Source organism: Rhinopithecus roxellana, chromosome 20, assembly GCF_007565055.1.
Source record: "Rhinopithecus roxellana isolate Shanxi Qingling chromosome 20, ASM756505v1, whole genome shotgun sequence".
NCBI classification, from domain to species: Eukaryota; Metazoa; Chordata; class Mammalia; order Primates; family Cercopithecidae; genus Rhinopithecus; species Rhinopithecus roxellana.
The window spans coordinates 41,724,389-41,745,332 of record NC_044568.1 but is presented as its reverse complement, the minus strand read 5'-3'; the positions used below and the strand labels follow the sequence as shown (position 1 = coordinate 41,745,332).

The 20,944-nt window shown below is 55.6% G+C and overlaps 1 protein-coding gene across 10 annotated transcripts in view; it reads right to left on the bottom strand.

Moving 5' to 3' along the window:
* Positions 1 to 106: 106 nt before the first annotated feature.
* Positions 107 to 20,944, bottom strand: part of KIFC3 (kinesin family member C3) — a 44,777-nt gene continuing 23,939 nt past the window's right edge. For 6 of the 10 annotated variants that reach the window (XM_030924745.1, XM_030924746.1, XM_030924749.1 and 3 more), the window contains 16 exons: positions 14,087 to 14,152; positions 13,412 to 13,555; positions 13,067 to 13,306; positions 12,398 to 12,571; positions 11,671 to 11,818; positions 11,461 to 11,591; positions 8,748 to 8,859; positions 7,357 to 7,538; positions 6,034 to 6,138; positions 4,053 to 4,183; positions 3,354 to 3,477; positions 2,982 to 3,111; positions 2,666 to 2,895; positions 2,193 to 2,327; positions 1,613 to 1,721; positions 107 to 795 (listed from right to left, as the gene is read on the bottom strand). In XM_030924745.1, the coding sequence (XP_030780605.1) occupies positions 770 to 795; positions 1,613 to 1,721; positions 2,193 to 2,327; positions 2,666 to 2,895; positions 2,982 to 3,111; positions 3,354 to 3,477; positions 4,053 to 4,183; positions 6,034 to 6,138; positions 7,357 to 7,538; positions 8,748 to 8,859; positions 11,461 to 11,591; positions 11,671 to 11,818; positions 12,398 to 12,571; positions 13,067 to 13,306; positions 13,412 to 13,555; positions 14,087 to 14,152 (2,187 nt within the window). In that variant the 3' untranslated portion in view covers positions 107 to 769. Of the gene's footprint in view, positions 796 to 1,010; positions 1,038 to 1,612; positions 1,722 to 2,192; positions 2,328 to 2,665; positions 2,896 to 2,981; positions 3,112 to 3,353; positions 3,478 to 4,052; positions 4,184 to 6,033; positions 6,139 to 7,356; positions 7,539 to 8,747; positions 8,860 to 11,460; positions 11,592 to 11,670; positions 11,819 to 12,397; positions 12,572 to 13,066; positions 13,307 to 13,411; positions 13,556 to 14,086; positions 14,153 to 20,944 lie in introns of all 10 variants that reach the window. The other 4 variants (XM_010365501.2, XM_010365502.2, XM_010365504.2 and 1 more) reach the window with 1 other exon arrangement.

The following is a 20,944-nucleotide window of genomic DNA, read 5'->3' as shown; positions in this document are numbered from 1 at the left end:
GCTGTGGGGTGACCAGCCAGCACAGGAGTCCACAGGACCTGCCAGTGCCCCATCCCCCTTAGCAGACCAAGAGGGGCTCACAGACCAACTTTTTCAGATCATACTTTGTAAAAAGGCTTTTATTTTAATAAGTAAAAATGGCTAAGCTTCCAAAAGTTCTTAAATAGGATTTCAGAGGGAAGAAAATTCAAGAGACCAGTGAGCCAGGCAGGTGAGGGAGCAGCAGAATCCCCCACCCACTGGCTGCCTCTGTCAGCCATAAATACAGCACAGCCCCATGGCAGGAGGCCGTGCGCCTCTGTACACACCCCAGCTGTGGGAACCCTCCTTGAAGGAGGGGTGGGGAGGGCTGCCCTTGGTGCCACCAACCCACCCTAGTCCGCATGGTTCTTGGGCCTGCCAGGAGGCTCCTTGCCCACCCACTAAGGAGGGGGCTGGCCAGTCCTGCAAGCTGAGGAGAGCTGGGGCAGCCTGGGTGAGAGGCCCGCCCTCCTCCACACTCCTGCCCTCCTCACGGGGCCCAGCTTACTGACAGCCCAGGCCCGCCAGGAAGAGCAGCCACGCCCGCTTTTCCGCCCATGCAATTTGCACCCAGAGCCACAACCGAGAGACACCGCTTCCTTCTGAACATGTTTCTCATCTCTGAGGGGAGACGGGGCAGAAGAGGAGCCTTCACTCTTGCCTCCACCTCCGGGGGTCCTGGCGCTGCAGCAGGAACAGGCCAGTGAGGCCTCGGGGCCCAGCTCCAGGCCCAGCAGGGTCACATCCGTCACACAGGCAGTGGCCGCGACTTCCCTGCAAGGGCACCAGGATCATCAGCCTCTTGTCCACTCGCCCACCGGCAGCCCACAACAGGTGCCACCAAGAGCAGGAGGGAACCCAGCAGAAGCACACAGACAAGCACCAGCGGAGGCTAGACCCAGCCCTGAGCAGCAGAACGTCCCAGCGCAGCCCTGCAACCCACGGGGGCAGGCAGGTGGGTAGCCATGGGCCACTGGCCCCACACTCACCTAGAGGCTGCAGCCCCAGCCGTCAGGCTGAAATCAAAGTGACAGGAGTCTCACTGGTGGGCCTGCCTCAGGCCAGTACCCCACAGGACCCTGCTGCTGCTACCCCTTTAGACTCAAGGACAGGCCAGGCCTTCCCATGATCTGGGCTAAACAGGGGCTGGAGTCCTGGGTCCCGGTCCTGTGGTGGGGTTCACTCCTCACCTAGGACGTAGGCAAGCCCTGCCCTTTCTATTCCCAGGGCAGCTGAGGCGCAGGGAGGGGGATGCAGGGACTGCTCTGGAGGGGGCTTACTGCACAGGCCCAGCCAGCCCACCCTCAGAGAGCAGGGTCCCAGGGTAGAGTCAGCACCCCAAGCTGGGAGGCTGGGGTCTCCTTACACTGCCCCCTCCCCACAGACCTTCCATTTCCCACCTGCAGACTGAACACAGCACTGTCTGCCCTGACGACTGCCTGGGGGCAGGGGAGGTTGTAAAACAGGTTCTGGAGAAGTTGTAAGAACTTTTTAAAAAGGAAAGAAAATAGAAAGCCAATCCAGGTAAGGGCAGCCTGGTGACTATTATCCTGGGGAGACTCCCCCACCCACACTTTCACTCCAGGCTCACCCGAGGGCTGCAGCTTCCTCCGGATGGATCCAGGGCGGCTACTGGTCCCAGAGCTGGGGGCTGAGTGGGCCCGTGCTGAGGGCTGTGGCGTCTGACAAGCCGGCTCCCACTGTCAGCAGGAAAGGGCGGGTGGGCGTGGGCCACGGCTGCCCTGGCCCCCCACCCTGCTGTGCTTTTCTCTATTCCCCTGCCCTGCCTCCTAACCTCCTAACAACCCAGTTCCCTCATCTGCAAAACGGGCATGATGCTCGTGCCCCAGCCTCACAGTTATGGCAAGAATTAAACGAGATAATACATGTAAAGAAGTCAACTAGTTACCACTGTGTGCTAGGTACAACTAGTACCTACTGTGTGCCACCCCCACGGCCAGCTGGTCACCCCACAGGAACCTCTGAGGCCAAGAAGAATTACCTGTACTGAAGAGGCTCCTGGCTGTGGGTTCCAGCTGTAGCTCCACCCACCTCCGGCAGCTTCCCCGCCCCCTGTGCTTCGGGACGTCCCCACCCAGTTCCCGCTCCTGCCATGACCCAAAGTCTCTGACCCAGGGCCACCTGAGCCAGGCCTGTGACAGTCCCCGTACCTCTAGATGCTCCTGGCTCGACCAGGACCCAAGCTCTGCCCTGCGTAGCCCAGGCCCCAGCTCCACAGAGCGCACCCGCTCAGCAAACTTGAGGGAATACAGCGTCTCGCTAGTGTTCTTCTCCACAGGGGACACCTAGGGGACACAAGAGCTCACTGCCCAACCAGGCCAGCTGGAGGGACAGCAGGGTCACCAGAGGGAGCTCACAACTGGGGATGTCAGAAGGCTTCCTGGAGAGGACTGAGATGGGGTCGGAGGGCAGGCAAGGTGGCAGAGGTAGCGTGGTCAAAGGTGGAGAGGAGGGACTGGGAGTTACGCAGGGTGTGTGTGGACAGGTCTGGGGCTGGGGGCTGTTGCTGACTATGGAGCTGCTGAGACAAGGGTCCCTTTGCACAGCCTGGGGTCACTGGGTCTCGCTGCTAGCGCAGCCCGTACACTCTAGGGACTGGCCCGCCCTAATCCAGGGCACTCACCTGTACCACCATGAGGGTCTTGCTGTCACCACTAAGTGAATCCTGCAGCAGGTAGGTGAGCTTGGAGTTGCGGAAGGGCACGTGGCCCTGGCGGGAGCGCAGGGCAGCAATGACGTCCCCCAGAGCTGACAGCGACTTGTTGATGTGCTGTGCCTCCCGCAGGCGGCTGCCCTCAGCCCCCGACTTGCCCACGCGCTCGGAGCCAGCCAAGTCCACCAGGTTCAGCTTCCCTGCAGGGAGGGCACCCAGCAGATCAGGCCTGCCATGCCCCTTGTGGTTGTGGGGATCCTCAGGCCAGGCTGCCCGCCACTCTCACCCGTGGTGCGGAGGCCCGTGCTGCAGTCCATGCCTCGCACCGTCACGATGAGCAGCGCATGCGAGCGGGAGCTGTGCTCGTTGAGGTTGGTGAACTCCGTCGTGCGATTGGTGTGGCCAAACTCAAACACCTGGGGGATTGGGAGCGGGAGGGCAGAGGCACAGTGTTGAGAATGGGGTCCTCAGAGTCACCTGGCCCCAAGCACCCGTGAGGAGTGGCACCACCCTCTGCAGTTTAAATGAGGGAAGAGGCTCAGAGAGGCGTAGGGACTTGCCCAAGGGTGCGTGCTTAGGACACACCAGAGCCTACATTCAAACCCAGTTCTGTCCTCTAGAGCAGCGTGGCTGTGGTGAGGGGCTCCCTCCTCCACACCTTGTTGATGTCGTCCACGCTCTGCACCTGGAACTCAGTCAGCCCTGGTACATACAGCTGCCCACTGCCATCTGGGCATAGCCGGATCTCCAGTTTTTCCTGAGGCTCTTTCCCTAGCAGGTCCCTGGAGGGGTAGGTGAGACAGTCACTCCCTCCTCCCATTTCTGGCTGCTGTTTGCACGGCACCCAGCCCCCCAGCCAGGAATGTTCCCCCAACCCAGGAAGCCTTCTTCAGCCATCAGCTGAGCGCATCTCTCCTCCTCCAGCTCCTCCACCGCATTCAGCTGACGCAGAGATCTCACTCCACAATGCAATGAGCCCTGTGGGCAGGGCCCCCAGCTGCCCACTCTCACCCATGGCCACCTGGTGCAGCCCACAACTAGGGGCAAGGATTGCCTAGGTCTGGGCTGGGGCAGGCTGAGAGAGAGCCCCTCCTCCCCCCAGGACCACCCAAACCGATGGGCTGAGTCAGGACTTGCAGCCAGGTCCCTTGATGGCCTCATCTGTTCCCTGCAATCCCTTCAGGAAGACCCCACTTCCTATCCCCCATTGCTCCAGCACCACCCCAGAGGACCCCAAAACTGCCCGAGGCCTGCTCCCACATGCTGGGGCTCCCACCTGAGGAGCTCATTCCAGCACCACCCTGGAGGACCCCAAAGCTGCCCCTGAGGCCTGCTCCGCACACCCTGGGGCTCCCACCTGAGGACCTCGTTGTAGATTTCCGCGGCGCTGACGGTGATGGTGTACTCCCAGTCAGACGCCTTCTCCTGCACCTCAGAGAAGAGCAGCTGCAGGGCCCGCTGGTTGATACCTGGGTTCTCGGGGGTCCCCTGGGGGCAGAAGGAAAGGCCCCAGTGAGCCAGGCCTGTCCCCAAAGATGCTCGTGTGGCGTCTGTCCCCCAAGCCCCTTGGCTACTCCTCCCAGGCAAGCCTCCTTGCCCAAACCTCCTACCTACCTGCCACTGTCCCCGCAAAATGCCCTCCACCAGCTGCAGGCAACTACACCTCTATTTCCCCACCATTAAAATGGTATCGCCCTGCCAGGACTACCCTGACACTTATTGTCCATCACTGGGGTGAGGGGCCCGGCCCAGACCCCACATAGGCCAGCTGACGGCCAGATGCATGCCTGGCCCTGCGGGGCCACCTGGGAGGGGCACTGGAAATGAATGACCCCACCACTGCCCAGAAAGGGGCTCAATTTCAGGGAGGCTGAGGCCTGGGCTCTGCGGGTGGTGGAGAGGAGGCACAGGGAGGAGTGGACCAGTGTCCTGGGGCAGGAGAGTTGGGCCGGCCTTTCTAGAAGGAAACCTGGAGTCCCTACCTGGGCCCTCGAGGCCCTGGGAGCCTGGCCCTCGCCCCTCTTCTGACAGTATCTCTCACCCTCTCTCTATTCCTGCCGCAGGGGCCTCCTGGCCGGGCCTCAGGTGCCCCTGGCATGCTCTGGCCTCTTGGCCTTGGCCCTGCAGCTCCCTCTGCCCCGGGTGCTCCTCTGACCTCCCCTTGGTCGGCTCTGTCATCTCCCTCAGGGAGGCTGCTCCTTCACCCAGCACCCCCAAACGCCCTGTCCCTCCCCCTAGTCAGTTCCACATCCCTAGCTTTATTTTTCTCCTTGGCCTGACAGGACACTTGCTGATTTATGTGGACCGTGTTGTCTCCCCACAGCCAGGTTGGCCCCATTGGGAGGGCCCTGGTGGAGGCAGGGACTGTTTGGGTCAAAGCCGTACCTGGCACAATGCCCGATATGCCTCAGGCATCAGCAGATACGCTTAAGGACAAACGCTGATGTTTCTGGTGGTCAACTCAACTCTAAGCAATCCCAAAGCAGAGCGGGGAGCCCAGGGGATGCTGCACACACCCCCTTCCTCCTCCCACCTGGTCTGGCCTGCCCCCACTAACTAGTCTCACTAGTTCCAGAATTGAGGGAACAGCAGAGTCCAGATGGGAAATAGAGGGCCGCCATGACAGGCTCTCTGCCCAGCAGGCCTGGCCAGCCCTTTTCCCTGCCCAGATGCCGTACCACCTGGCCTCCTTCTGACCTGGGGAATCCCACAGCACCCCTGAAGAGGGCTAGCTTTCCACTGCCCTCTGCCCAGAGTCAAGATCCTTCCTCATCTCAACGCCCCCCTCCCTGGCCAGCCACCTGCTCCACCACACCTGGGAGGGCGCCAGTGACGAGCAGGGAGAGGAAGCCTTGGCCTGGCCCCAGGGGCCACCAGCAAGAGCTGGGCTCTCCACCACAGCCTTCGCATGCCAGTCTTGCCCTGGGATCTCCTTGAGGACTGAGACCCACCACTCATCCCAGATCCCCCAGGCCCGCCTGAGGCAGCCGTAAAGCAGGAGTGTGCAGTGCATACTCAAGGTGAAATGCAGCCCTGGTCCTGAGAGAGGTGGGTGGCCTGCCCTGGACTCTGTCCCCAGGCCAAGATCCCTGTGATGACAGACACCCCTTGCCTCTTCCCCAGTCCTGCTGGGCCCATTGTGGGTACCGTTGGGCAAGGGGGCCCCCTCTTAAGGCCTGGTGCCTTGGGGCTAACACAGATAACTAAAGCCTCTGCTCCTGGGTTGTAAGGACCAAATGAGGCAAAACACACACTGCACAAAACCCCAAGACCAATGAAGGAGCCCGCATCCCCTTCATACTTCACTGTGAACCCCCACCCCGTGGGGCAGCACCCACCTCCATCGTGTACGTCTTGCCAGCACCCGTCTGGCCGTACGCAAAGATGCAGACATTGAAGCCATCGATGCAAGAGGTGATCAGGGCCTGCACCTCCTGGAACACCTGGGAAGGTGGTGGGAGGGAGGCTGGTGGGGGGCTTCCAGGGCCACTGGGACCACCAGCTACAAGTCCAGCCACCTCCCCAACCATGCTGTCCTTCAGCAACACCACAGCATGTGTTACTGCAGTCACTCAGCTCACAATGGTTCGTGATTCGTGAGTCATACATTAGACATCAGTGGGCAACTGGGCCATCCAAAGACTGCAGGGAAGACAGGCCGATGCCTGCTGCCCTTCCCCCAGCTCCTCCTGCTCTTTCTCAAAGAGCGCTCAGCACAAGGAAGGCAGAGGTCAGCACATGCCTGTGGCCTCTCTGGCCTGGGCCTGCCTGCCAGCCGTCAGCGGATGGGGGCAAAGACAGAACCAGACATGAGAACAGGAGGGCACAGGCCTTGGTAAGGCTGGCAGGTTGGTCTGTGCAGAGATAAGGGAAGAGTGGACACTGAGAACACATGGTTCTCATATAGCCTCAGGGGGTCGGGGGATTCCTAGGAAGGCCCAGGGGACTGATACAGGAGGGTACTCCCAGATGGAGAAGATGGGCAGGGTCATGAAGATGGATGGGGCCATGTGGGTGGGCAGTCACAGCCATGAGGGTTGGAGGGGCTATGATAGTGGGAGGGGCCTGAAGGTGGGTGAGGCCACATGGTGGGAGGGTGGGAGGGGCCTGAGGGTGGGTGGGGCCATGCAGATGGGAGGAGCCACAGCATGAGGGTGGGATGGGCTGTGATGGAAGGAGGGGCCTTGAGAGTGGGCAGGGCCAGGCAGTAGAAGGAGCCACGTGGATGGGAGGAACCAAAGCCATGGTGGTGGGAGGGGCTGTGGGTGGGGCCATGTGGTGGAAGGGACTGGATATAGGAGGGGCCACATGGTGGGAGGAGCCACAGCTGACAGAATAGAATGGGTTATGATAGTGGGAAGGGCCTTAAGGGTGGGCGGGGCCACACAGTAGACGAGGCCTTGGGGATGGGAGGAACCACAGCCATGGGAGGGATGGGCTGTTTCTGGATCTCTCCTTCCGAAGGAGGCTTCCAAGGCCTTCAGTCTTAACTCCCCACCCTCTTCTGTCCTCCAGAGGAAGGCGCAGGACCCTGGCTCCCCACTTCTGATTCCTGTACCCCCCACTCTTATGCTTCTTCCTGCCCAGCCCCTCTCCCTCCCTGTGAGTCCGTCTTTCCCTCTCTCCATTGCTTTCCCTTTCCCGCATGGGGCCACACTCACGTCCTGCTGCGAGGCCTGTGGGGAGAACACCTTGTCCAGCTCGAAGGACACAGGCTTTCCCTTGTGCAGCAGGTGGATGATGGAGTCGTCGTCGGCATCGAAAGTCACAGCATTGGTGGCCTCAGGTCCTTCCCCATCCTCTTTGGTGACTGGCCGGACACGAGCAATCACTCGGATGTTCCCTGGGTTGGTTGGGGATGGAGAAATGGGCCCAGGCCATGTCAAGACCAGTCTCCACTCTGGTCCACTGGTGTCCCAGGCAGACCAGGTGGCCTAGGAGTCCCCTGACTTTTAAGCACAGCCCCCTGGGGAAGGGGGCCCACAAAGTTGTTATCCATCATTCACACTATAGTATGAATCCACTTAGAGTACATTTCTTCTTGAACAGACCAGCTGACTGGGGTGGAGCTCTGCCTTGGGGATGGGGAGGAAAGGTCAGTTGTGGGGCTCAGGCACTGCACCCAGTCAGGATGAGAGGCCAGAACAGATACTCTCTTTTCCTCCCTGGACTTCAGTTTCTTCATCTAGACAATGAGGGGCTTGGGTCCCAGTGAGCAAAGAGCCTTGTCCTGAATGCCAGGACAGGGCTTAGGAATCAGATGGGCATATAGGCCCGGCAGCAGGTGATGACTGATGGTGTATCTGAGGGCCCAGATAGTGGGGCAGCCACAGGGGTATCTGGCAGCATGAGCTGGTCATGCCACCATCTACTTCCAGCCTTCGTTGGGATCCCTGTGCTCTTGTAATGAAGAGGAAACATCCCCCACTTCCAGCATGGCCCACCTGCCCTCCCTTTTCACCCATCTGTTCCAGTTCACCATCCAGGTCTCAGCTCTAACTTTGCCTTCTCTGGGAAGCCCCTCAACACATTTGCCTGTCCCATACCCAGGAGAGCCTGTCTCAGCCCTGGAAGGCGGCAGGGTTGGGGTTCCCTGACAATCATCATTGTCCATTCTCATACTAAAGTGAGCACCGGGAGGCAGTCTGTGGGGCCATGACCATAGCCTCGGGCTGGAACGGCACCTGGCACAGAGCAGGCACTCCAGAGCTCCATGCAGTGCATGGTGGAGTCTCAAGCTTGACCAGGCCCCAGGTCACAACAAGTAGCTTTCCAGCTGCCAACAACCCAGTGCTGCAGTACCACACCCCTCGGCCATCCAGGGCCTGGGCAGTCACCTGAGCTGGACAGACTCAAGTTCAAATTCAAGGCGGATCATTTAATATCCATGTGGCTTTGAGCAAGTTCCCTGCCTTCTCTGTGCCTCTGTTTCCTTATCTACAGAGATAGGATTAGAATAGCACCTCAATGGTGGGGTGAGCTCCAAGCATGACTGCCAAGCCAGGTCGAGGACCCCGAGGCTGGTGTCCACCCCCAGCCCTCCTGCAGTCACCTTTCAGCCGCACGAGCTCGTTGTGGCACTTCTTGCGCAGCTGCAGCTCACGGCGGTACTTGCGCAGCAGCTCCTGGTTGTTGCTGTTGACCTCCTCGATGGCCTGGCCTATCTGGTGGGGGGTGCACACCACTGTCAGGGGGTCAGCTCCATCAGCCTTGCTGGCCCAACTGCCCACCCCTGAGGGGTGCTCACTGCCTCCTGCCCCTGGCTGAGTACCTGACACACACTATCACATGTCAGACTATCCCAATCACCCCTCTGGGTAGGTACTGCTGCCATCCCCATTTTATAGATGATGAAACTGAGCCCCAGAGACGCTAAGCTGACAGCTCGAGGCTGTTCTGCTAATAAGCATAGAGCCAGGACTCGGCCTCCACACCATAGCACTAGTGCTTGACTATGTGATTCAACCAGACTCAAATTCCAGCTCTGTCCCTGAGTAGCTGGGGACCTGAGACTGCTGGCTCAATGTCTTTAAGCCTCAATTTTCTCATCTGGAAAACGGATAATACCATCTAACTCATGAATCTATAAAGATCTCCCAGTTACATATCACAGGGGGAAAGAAGATGCAAAATCACACAAACAGTATCCCGCTGAATACAGAATCACACGTCCCCTTTCTGAGGTAGAAGGAAAGTGTATACAGTGTACACAGTCGTCCCTTGGTAACTATGGAGGATATAAAACTCCATGGGGGATATAAAACTCCACAGATGCTCAAGCCCCAGATATAAAATGATATAGTGTTTGCCTGTAACCTACACACATCCTCCCATATACTTTACTTTTTTGAGACAGGGTCTTGCTCTGTTGCCCAGGCTGGAGTGCAATCACAGCTCTGTGGACGTGGTGGAAACTCATCATGAATGGTGTTATCTTGGCTCACTGCAGCCTCGACCTCCCAGGCCCAAGCAATCCTCCCACCTCAGCCTCCCGAGTAGCTGGGACTACAGGTGCAGGACACTGCACTCAGCTAGTTTTTTTATTTTTGTAGAGATGAGGTCCCACTATGTTGCCCAGACTTGTCTTGAACTCCTGGGCTCAAGTGCTCCTCCTGCCTCAGCCTCCCGAAGTGTTATGATTACAGGTGTGAGCCACTGTGCCCAGCCCCGCCCATGTACTTTAAATAATATCCAGGTTACTTACAATACCTAATACAATGAAAATGCCAGGTAGGGGCTGGGCGTGGTGGCTCATGCTTGTACTCCCAGCACTTTGGGAGGTCAAGGTGAGCAGATCACCTGAGGTCAGGAGTTCAAAACCAGCCTGGCCAACATGGTGAAGTTCTGCCTCTATTAAAAATACAAATCAACAACAACAAAAAAAACTAGCCGGGCATGGTGGCGGGCGACTGTAATCCCAGCTACTGAGGAGGCTGAGGCAGGAGAGTCACTTGAACCCGGGAGGTGGAGGTTGTAGTAAGCTGAGATCCCGTCATTGCACTCCAGCCTGGGCAACAAGAGTGAAACACTGTTTCAAAAAAAAAAAAAAAAATGCTGTGTAAATAGTTGTTATATGTTATTTTTATTTCTATTATTTTTAAATGTTGTACTGTTATTTTTAATTTTTTTCAAATATTTTTGATCTGTGGTTGTTTGAATCTGGGAGTGCAGAACCTGTGGGTGGGGGAAGGGCCTGCCATATATTCACACACACACATATCAATTGGCTTAAGCATGCTCAGAATGGTCAGGGGGAAGAGCTGAGAGGCCACACTGGGGGAGCTGGGTAGGTGGCAGAGAGGCCTTTCCTATTCACCTGATGCCCCGCTATGGAGTTTGACTTTGCACCATGTCCACGTATTACTGACCTACTCTTTTAAAGAAGAACTATATTCTGTTCCCAAAATATATTAGTCTCTGCAAAGCTATCATACAAATTCAAGGAGCTAACGGCTATAAACAGCTCGACATGTAGGAGGCACTTAAGAGGCGCTGGCTATTCTCATATGTACAAGTACAGCTTGAAAGAATTAAGTTAAACCTAACAGAGATAAAACTGTATCGGCCAGTCATGGTGGCTCACACCAATAATCTCAGCACTGTGGGAGGCCAACGCAGGAGGACTGCTTGAAGCTAGGAGTTCAAGACCAGCCTGGGCAACATAATGAACCCTGTCTCTAATAAATAATTTTTTAAAAAATACGTATGTAGCATGTTTTTTGTTTTTGAGATAGAGTCTCGCTGTCACCCAGGCTGGAGTGCAGTGGCACAATCTTGGTTCACTGCAACCTCCACCTCCCGGGTTCAAGTGATTCTCCTGCCTCAGCCTCCTGAGTAACTGGAATTAACAGGCACCTGCCACCATGCCCAGCTAATTTTTGTAATTTTAGTAGAGATGGAGTTTCACCATGTTGGCCAGACTGGTCTCAAACTCCTGACCTTGTGATCCGCCCGCCTTGTCCTCCCAAAGTGTTGGAATTACAGGTGTGAGCCAACGCACCTGGCCTGCATGTTTGAAATATGAAGTTATCTGTAACACGTTTGGTTTAAAGAATCATAGTAAGACAAATAGCCGAATGCTTGCCCTGAGCAGTCTAGTTTCAAACAGGGCCTATAAGGGCAGCAGTAAGTGTCATGGTGGGTGGGGCAGGGGCTGCTGTCTGAGGGGCTTTGTCTGAGCTTTGTAGGGAAGCCCTGGGTGGATGTCGTGCCTCTCCCAGTGCACTCCTTCAGCCTGGACCCTCCCACCCACTGCCCTCGCTCACCTCGGCCTTGACACTCCTGAGGGCCTCCTGCAGCAGCAGCGGGAAGCCGCGCACCTGCCGCTTGAGCCCATTGTAGTCGTTGGTGAGGGTCCGCAGTGCTGGCTGCAGGGTCAGCAGGTTGGTCCGGACGCCTATGGGGACACTCGGGCTGTGAGGCGGGAGGGGATGAGGGGCCGCGGTGTGGGGCAGACAGGGCCCCGGTCAGCTCACCTGCTAGATTCTCATGCACAGCCTTCATCTCCACCTGGGCTCTGGCAAAGGCCTCCTCAATGGCCCGGTTCTTGTCCTCTTCCAGGGACTGCATCTCCTCCAGCATCTGCCCATGGGCCCGCTCCAGCTCTGACTCGTACATGGCAATCTGGCAGCCAGACCAGGAAAAGGCTCAGTACCTCGAGATGTGGGAGGGAGAGGGGCAGGTGCCATACCGAGAAAGAAGCCCCACTGGTCACCTCCCATGCACATGAACACACATGCACACACACGTGTGCACACACGGAGGGGTAGAATGGCCTTGTCTCTCTCCCCATAAAGGGCTGTGAGCTCTGTGCATTGGCCCCAACACCAACCCAGTACTGAGCACACATCAGGTGCCCAAGTCATGTGCCCTCAGGAAGGTAGGAGAGGGCCTCTGTGATGACAGTGACCAATGCCACTGTAGAGCTTACTGAGCAAGCCTGTGTGCTGGGCCCTGGGCAAGAAGCTTCTTGGGATCACATTCCTGAGTCCCCACTGTGAGGTGGGTTCTGGGACCAGATCGTGTTATAATAGATGAGGAAATGGACACCAGACAAAACTCGCCCCAGGTCCCATGGCCATCGGGGAGAGGAGGGACTGGACCCCATGTCTGTGGGGTGTCCGAATGCTTAACTGATGCATTGGCCCAAGGGCCTGCCTCTGGCTTCCTGGCTGGGTGTGTGCCCCCACACAGCCTGTGTACCTGTGCCCGGAGCCGCGCGGTCAGCTGGTGTGAGCTCTGCAGCTGCTGTTCCATCTCCTTCAGCACTTGCCTCTGCATAGCCACCTGCTCCTGCAGGTGCTGGTTCCGGGCCTGGGACTCGCTGAGGGCCTGCTTGGTCTTAGGTGACTCCACCTCCACTGTCTTGATGACATACTGCAGGGCGAGGGAGGAATGGCGCGTGGAGCCAGCAGGCACCAGACCTCACCCCAGACCCTGAGACGCAGCCGGCCAGGGGAAGGAACTCTCAGGAACATCCCACTCAGAAACCCGGAAAAAACTAGAGAAGCGTTGAGGTCCTGGCTTTCCAGAAAGCTGGGGGGTCTCCTGGAACCTTCTCTTCTTAACAAGAGGCTACTATGAGCCTGCCTGGGGCCCCATCCTGGGTACAAACAAGAAAGGCAAAGATGGGGGCAGAATCCAGAGGCTGCGCTGCATCTATGCCTGGCACCTCAGTTGTTGGATACCTACTCGGTGCCTGGCCCTGGATACAGGAAGGGAAAGGGGCAGGATCAAGCACAGAACTGAAATGATTCCTCCACCCACATGCACCTACCCTATTCACCAGGTCAAGCCCCTCTTATGGGCTGGCCCTGCCCCAGGCACTAGGGACCTTGGGCTGAGGCACAGATCAGGTGGGCCAGGGCTCACCTTGACAGGTGGGGACTGGGCCCGCAGGCTGGCAATAGTCTCATGGCTGTCACGCAGGCGCCGGCTGAGTCGTTCCTCCTCCTGTGCCTTCTCAGCCAGGCAGTCCTTGAGCCGCAGCTCCACCTCAGCCAGCCGGTCAGTCTTCTGCTGCACCTCCAGGTTCAGCTCTGACAGCATCCCTTTGCTCTCCGCCATCTCCAGCTGCAGCTGGGACAGCTTGTCACGGAGCTGGGCACTCTCCTGCAGCCAGTGGGAGGCACTAGATGAGTGCAAGGGACAGGCTCACTCTGAGGAGCCGGGGTGGCCCTCCAGGACCAGCATGGGGGTTGCGGCCATTCTGCTCACCTGGCTGTGCTCACAACCTGGGCAGGGACCTGCTGGCTTTGCACGTAGCTCTTGCAGCTCGGCCTCGCAGCGCCGCATCTCCTGTCTCAGTCGCTCATTCTCCACCATCAGCAGGTCCCGGTGCTTCTCCAAGTCGGTGCCCCCCTGCAGAGAGCCAGGGCCGAGGGGGCGCATGTGGCGAGGGCAGATGGCAGGGGAAGGAAGAGGGGCCAGCGGAGATGGCACAAGGGCAGGGGAGAGAGGAGAGGTGAGGAGAAAGGCAGAGGGAAAGAGAAAAAGAAAAAGGCAAGGGCAAGAGAGGAGGGAACGAGCTCAAGAGAGAAACCAAGAGAAAGACGGTGGAGGGCAGAGTCGAGATCAGTGGCAACCCAGGGCCTGCTCTCCCTGCTGCCCCTATTCTGAGTGTGAAAGTCACAAGGAGAGACATACTTATACCAGGGTTCACACTCCTGTTTAATGTCAGCAACCGGGAAGGAATCTCCCACCCCTTGGAGCCACAAGGCCTCTGAGGGTGCCAGGACGTGGGGATAAGGCTCTCGGTGTGTTTCTGAGACAGGGTGGGATGGATGTGTGGGCTCAGGAGAGAGAGGGTTGCACCCCTGCCCCTGGCAGGGCCCATCTACACAGGGCCAGGCCAGCCCCCTGTGCTGCCCCAGGACAGCCTTGCGGCCTCACCAGCTCAGATCGCAGTCGGCTCACTTCCTGGGCCTGGCTAATAAGCTTCTCCTTCAGGTGTTCCACCTATGGGCACAGAGTCAGGAGCAAGGTGAGACTCAGTCCTCAGCTCCAGCCCACACCCAGGCCTCCTGCCCAGCACCAGGGATGACTGATGTGGCCGTGGCTGCTTCTAAGGCTGTGGCCTTAGGTTCCCCTATGTTCAAGCATCCCGTCACACCTGGGACTTCAGGTGAGCAAAACGTGTGCTGGTACTGACAGCCTCCCGCGCCCTCTCCCTCCACAGTACAGAGCCAGCCCCAGCTCTTCAGGAAAGCCCAGAGAGCAAGTGCAACCAAAGCCATCCCGATGCCACCTGGGACCACCCAACAGCAGCCCACCCTCGGGACCCCTCACTCCACGAGCCCCTCCCGAAGCCCTGTCCCTGCCTGTGTCTATGTAATGTCATGTTCTCTCTCTTTCCTGTCCCTGCCTGTGTCTATGTAATGTCATGTTCTCTCTCTTTCCTGTCCCTGCCTGTGTCTATGTAATGTCATGTTCTCTCTCTCCTCTACCTGCCTGTGTCTATGTAATGTCATGTTCTCTCTTCCCTGTCCCTGCCTGTGTCTATGTAATGTCATGTTCTCTCTCTTTCCTCTACCTGCCTGTGTCTATGTAATGTCATGTTCTCTCTCTCCTCTACCTGCCTGTGTCTATGTAATGTCATGTTCTCTCTTTCCTGTCCCTGCCTGTGTCTATGTAATGTCATGTTCTCTCTCTTTCCTCTACCTGCCTGTGTCTATGTAATGTCATGTTCTCTCTCTCCTCTACCTGCCTGTGTCTATGTAATGTCATGTTCTCTCTCTTTCCTGTCCCTGCCTGTGTCTATGTAATGTTATGTTCTTTCTCTTCCCTGTACCTGCCTGTGTCTATGTAATGTCATGTTCTCTCTCTTTAAAGGGGCCCCCAGATTATACATACTCCAGGTCCTCCGAGCCCTGGATCCACCCTGGCCTAGCCCCCAGAATTTTCCACTTGGGGTGGTCTCTGGCAAGTCGGCCTGTGGAGATGGGTCTTCCAGTAGCCAGAGCACACTTAGAACCTGTGTCCACCCCTGCTCCCAATCTGCCTTGCAGGAGAGCTGTGGCGGCCAAGACTATTAGAGGGGGAAGAGGGTGTGTACCCCATGAGGAAGCCATGGTTACCTGGCTTATCCAGACCCCAGAAGAGGGGACGCCATCATGGTGCCAGTCCCATGAGGGCAGATCCCAGGGAAGCAAACCTTCCCCAGAGCTGTCCTCCAGCCAGCCATCCCCTCCCAAGGCCCCAGACCCTGGTCTCACATCAGCCCACCCCAAGAAACCTCTCCTCAGGAAACAATCCACAGACACAGACTTTGGCTCCAGCTTCTGTCAGGGCATGTTTAGGACTTTTCTTGCTGAACGTCCTGTGGTGAGCACCCCTCACCTCAGGAAAGGTACGTTAAGAGCCAGATTCCTATGTGGTAGTTTAGGAGGTTTACCCAGCTGGGTTCTCATTACTAAATGACAGGCAACAATGTCCACTGACTACAGGGGAAAGCCAGGTAAGGCGGGTGAGGGGCTGCGCAGGGCTGGACTCCCAAGAACCCCCTAAGGCGGCGGCCACCATTTGCTCCCCTCAGACCACGGGAGGTGAAAACGCACACTCAGCATCGTGAAAATTCTCATCTTTCAAGAAAGGCCTAGGCCAGCCTGAGCAACATAGCAAGACCCCATCTCTACAAAAAGTTTCAAAACTCAGCCGTGTGCCAGTGCACGCTTATAATCCCAGCTGTAATCCAGAGGGTTAGGATCACCTGAGCCCAGGAGTCTGAAGCTGCAGTAAGCTATGATAGCACCTCTGCACCCCAGGGTGACAGAGCGAGGCTGTCTCAAAAAAAAAAAAAAAGAGGTTTAGAGTCTGCCCTCTTAGCACAGCCAGCAGCATGCATCAGCCATAGTTAAGACAGGCCAGACATCTGGATTTTGCGAGGTGTGTGTAAAATCTCCCTACTTTACATGGTTGAGATGTCATCAAGCTAGTCTGTGTCATCAAACAAGGTAGTGTTCGGCCTCGGAGGTCCCTGTCTCCCAGGGCTGGAGAGAGCCGCTGACTCACAACAGTTAGGCCAGCTCTGAGTGGTTAGGGGTGGACCAAGGGATCCACCCCCACCTCTGAGGAAAAGGCCAGAGAGCTGGCTTTGCCTACTCACAGTGGGGCAGGGGATTCTAAGATGTAAGACCCAGGTGAAAGGCTGGGGGCCCAGCCAGGCCTCCTGGGGGACAAGCAGGTGACCCAAGGGCCAGGCCCCAGGAGGTCAGCTCTGCTGCCACCTGGACAAGCACATTCCTTCCTAGCAACACGCTGGGCCACAGCCAGGCAGGGAGGCAGAGCTTGCACCACTTCTCTGCCCGCTCAGTGTCCGAAGAGAGGACGGCTTAAGTCCTTTGGCCCCGGGTGGGAGTGGGGACAGTTTGCATGAGGCAGCCTTTCTGCTAATTTAGTCCTAAAATTGAGAATACCCTGAATACCCATGCTTAGAGGAGTGGGCAGGTGAATTACAATGTGTATCTACATTACATGGACTATTCTGTCATTACATTCATGTTTATCAAGAGTTTTAAATATCATGGGGAAAGGCTCATCAACGTATTAAGTCCAAGAAACATCTGAAAAACTAGTACTGAATATACAGTACTAAAAAACATCTGAATATACAGTACTAAAAAGTGGGGGTCTCTGGGTTGTGGAATTATAGTTGACAAAATCTTTATGCTTTTCAGTAATTTTTTTTTTTTTTGAGACAGGGTCTCACTCTGTCACCCAGGCTGGAGTGCAGTGCCGCGATCTAGGCTCCCTGCAGCCTAGACCTCCTGGACTCAAGCCATCCTCCCACCTCAACCTCCCGAGCAGCTGGGACTACAGGCACATACCACCACGCCCAGCTAACTTTTTTTAAAAATATATAGACAGGGTCTTGCCATTTTGCCCAAGCTGGCCTTGAATTCCTAGCCTCAAACAGTCTTCCCGCCTCAGCCTCCCAAAGTGCTAGGATTACTGTTGTGAGCCACTGTGCCCACCCAGTAATTTTTCAGTCTCAAAGAATATGTATTCCTACTCTTCCTACCCTAAGTGAATCGACTTCCTTTTCAAAAGGTTGGAGTCTCCTTCCACCCCACCTCCCTCCCCCACACAGGCTGCTGCCTCAGCATGGGGCTGAGCGTGCTGACCTTGATCGTCTCCACTGTCACCACTGCCAGGCACTCAGACCCCGATGCAAGGAGAGTGGGGTTTGCCAGTGTTTGCTGGGGGTGGGAGGCGGGATACCCACTGGCCACCTGCCTGCAGCCCAAGGTTCTGTTCTGTCCTTGCATCACAATGGGAACCTGGGGGCTCCTGGGTTCTGTCTGGAATCTCAGAGGGGTGCCCAGAAGGAGGTGGCTGCAAAGTGGGGGGGTCAGGCTCGGGGAGCATGGGGGATGGTGAGGGAGTTGAGGAAGGGGCTGTAAAAGGCCCCTTTATTCAGAGATGTCAGACACTAGGTCATCTCTGGCTTGTTGCGGGCAGCAGAGCAGGGGAAATGTGGCTGAGACGCAGCAGACTGGCACCACGAGCACTCTGGTCCAGGCACCAGTGACCTGCTCCGTGGCAGGTGGTTGGCCAGCTCTACTGGGTGTAGGTCTCGGGCTTGTAGGGAAGATGTCCGCTTTCTCCCACACTTGAAGGCAGGCAATCTCTCAGAATTAGGGAAAACAGGCAAGAAGTCAGAGAGAAGTGGAGGCACCTGGGGAAAGCAGATGGGAGATGGCCTGGGAGCAGTGAAAGCCAAGAGCAGGCAAAGCCAGAAGGCAGGGCCTTCCTCAGGGGAGACTGAGGGCCCTTCACACACTCACCGCAGCTCCCAGCCAGCAAGGGCCGTCCGTGTCTCTAAGCCCACCAGGGGAGGGTCCCGAGCGCCACTGTGGGCTCGATACATACTTGTGGCTGCAAAGGGGTAGTGGGCACATGCCTGAGCCCAAGACACCGGATGGAGGAGAAAGCAGGCTCCCCACTAGGCCGCTGAGATGGTTCCAGGACAGCATGGATGTCAGTCCAGGGCTGAGGACGGACCAGGCTGGGGCTGTGCGACACTCCTCCCAGGCCCAAGCTCTTCATCAGCCAGAGCAACTAAGTCACGGGCCTGCTGCAGGGGGCCTCGGCCCTGCCTGCTCAAGGGGAAGAGGGAGCTGGGCCTGTCTGCAAACTTGACACCACCTGCATTTACACTTCACAGGCAGAAGCTGCTCGACCGAGGGTGGGGCCGGCCCAGGTCTGTGTTTTCTCAGCTGTCTGCTTCCAAGGCGGCCTCTTACTATCACAGAGAGAAAACCTGCTGGTTACCTCTTTACCTCCCACCAAGCCCAGCAATGATCATCAGCTGTCTGCTAAGGAAAAGCGGGCTCTCCCAGGCCGAAGCTGCTGAGCTGGGAAAGCCAGAGGGCCTGGAATCCAGACAACCTCAAACTCAGCCCAGAGGCCAGCCGGGTGACCCTGGCAGCACACCCTGTGGAGCCCACAGAAGGCCTGATCCTGGCTCTATGACCACTGGCCAAGCCTGTCTGTCCCCGGTTCATGCCACCCTGCCTCTGTTGCCAAGTCTTCACCTCTGGGTCCTTCTGCCACTGATGGGCAAGTAATAGCAGCTGACAATTTGAATTCTTAAGCCAGGCTGCCCAGGTTCTAATCTAGACATTCCCTTACCCGCTGGGTAACCTTGGACGAGTCTCTTAAGTTCTCTATGTCTCTTAGTTTCCTTATTTGTGTAATGAGGCTACCTCATGGAGGCTGTCTCGAGGATTAAATGAAGTGATATATGCAAAGGAAAGGTCTGTGAAGGCAGGGATTTTTGTCTGTTGTGTTCAGCACTGTACTCCCAGTGTCTGAAACAGTGTCTGGTACACAGTAGGTGTTCAGTAAGTACATGTAGGAAGAATGCTGAATGCATGAGGTGCCAGCCAGAGCAGAGCTTGTGGATGAGGTTGGTAAGCAGAGACAGAAAGGGTGGTGGGGCTGGAGTGTGCTAAAGGATGCTCATCTCTACCAAAGGCAGGAGCTGCCACTCGACCTCAAGCGGTGGGTGCCATGTGGGAATGTCAGCTCAGAGGTGCCACATCTTCCAATATTTATGACAAAAAGGAAGTCTAGAGTTTTATATGAATTTAATTAAGATTTAAATGTTGGAATTAATTTGATTTTAAAAGCAGGGCAATTAGAACTAATAAATTCAGCAAAGTTGAAGGATACAAAATGAACACACAAAAATCGGTTACATTTCTACAACTAACAATAAACAATCCAAAAAGGAAATTAAGAAAATAATTCCATTTATAATAGCATCAAAAAGAATAAGGTACTGAGGAATAAACAAAGGTTAAATATTGTATGCTAAAAACTACAAAATACTAGTGAAAGAAATTAAAGATGACACCAATAAATGGAAAGACATTCCATGTTCATGGATTAGAAGATTTAATATTGTTAAGGTGTCAGTACTACCCAGAGTGATCTACAGATTCAATGCAATGCCTAACAAAATCCCAATGACATTTTCTGAAGAAATAGAAAAATCCTTATCAGGGGACACCATATAGCTAAAACAGTCTTGAAAGACTGAAGGGCTCACACTTCCTGATTCCAAAACTCACTAAAAAGCTACAGCAATTGGCCAGGTGCAGTGGCTCATGCCTGTAATCCCAGCACTTTGGGAGGTCGAGGCAGGTGGATCACCTGAGGTCAGGAGTTCGAGGCCAGCCTGGCCAACATGGCAAAACCCCATCTCTACTAAAAATACAAAAATTAGCCAGGCCTCATGGCAGGTGCCTGTAGCCTCAGCTACTCAGGAGGCTGAGGCAGGAGAATCACTTGAACCCGAGAGGCAGAAGTTGCAGTGAGCTGAGATCGCGCCTCTGTGCTACAGCCTGGGCGGCAGAGCGAGACTCCATCTCAAATGAAAAAAAAAGCTACAGCAATCAAAGCAGTATGGTACTGGCATTAAAACAGCCATAAATACCAATGGAATGGAATACAGAGTCCAGAAATAAACCCTGACATACATGGTTAAATGATTTTTGACAAGGTTGCCAAGACCATTTAATGTGGGAAAGGATAATCTTTTCAACAAATGGTGCTGAGAAAACTGGATATCCACAGGCAAAAGAATGGAGTTGGATCCTTACCTTATACCATATACAAAAATTCACTCAAAATAGATCAAAGAGGGCCAGGCATGGTATAATCCCAGCACTTTGGGAGGCCAAGGTAGGAGGACTGCTTGAGCCCAGGAGTTCTAGAACAGCCTGGGCAACATAGGGAGACCCTGTCTCTACAACAAGTAAACAAAATTAGCTGGGCATGGTGGCACACACCTGTGGTCCCAGCTACCAGGGAGGCTGAGGCGGGAGGATCACCTGAGCCCAGGAGGCCAAGGCCACAGTGAGCCATGATCACACCACCACCCTGCAGCCTGGGCAACAGAGCAAGATCTTGTGTCAAAATAAAAAACAAAAAGCCCCAAAGACCTAAATGTGAGAGCTAAAACTATAAAACTCTCAGAAGAAAATGGAGGAGAAAATGTCATGACATTAAATTTGGCAATGATTTCTTGGATATACACCAAAAGCAGAGGCAATAAAAGAAAAAACAGGATAAGTCAGACTTCATCAAAATTAAAAACTTTTGTATAACAAAGGATACTATCAACAGAGTGAAAAGGCAACGTGTGGAAAATACTCGCAAATCATTTATCTGATAAGGAGCTATTATTCTGGATATATAAATAACTACAACTCAACAACAACAAACCCAATTAAAGAATGTGCA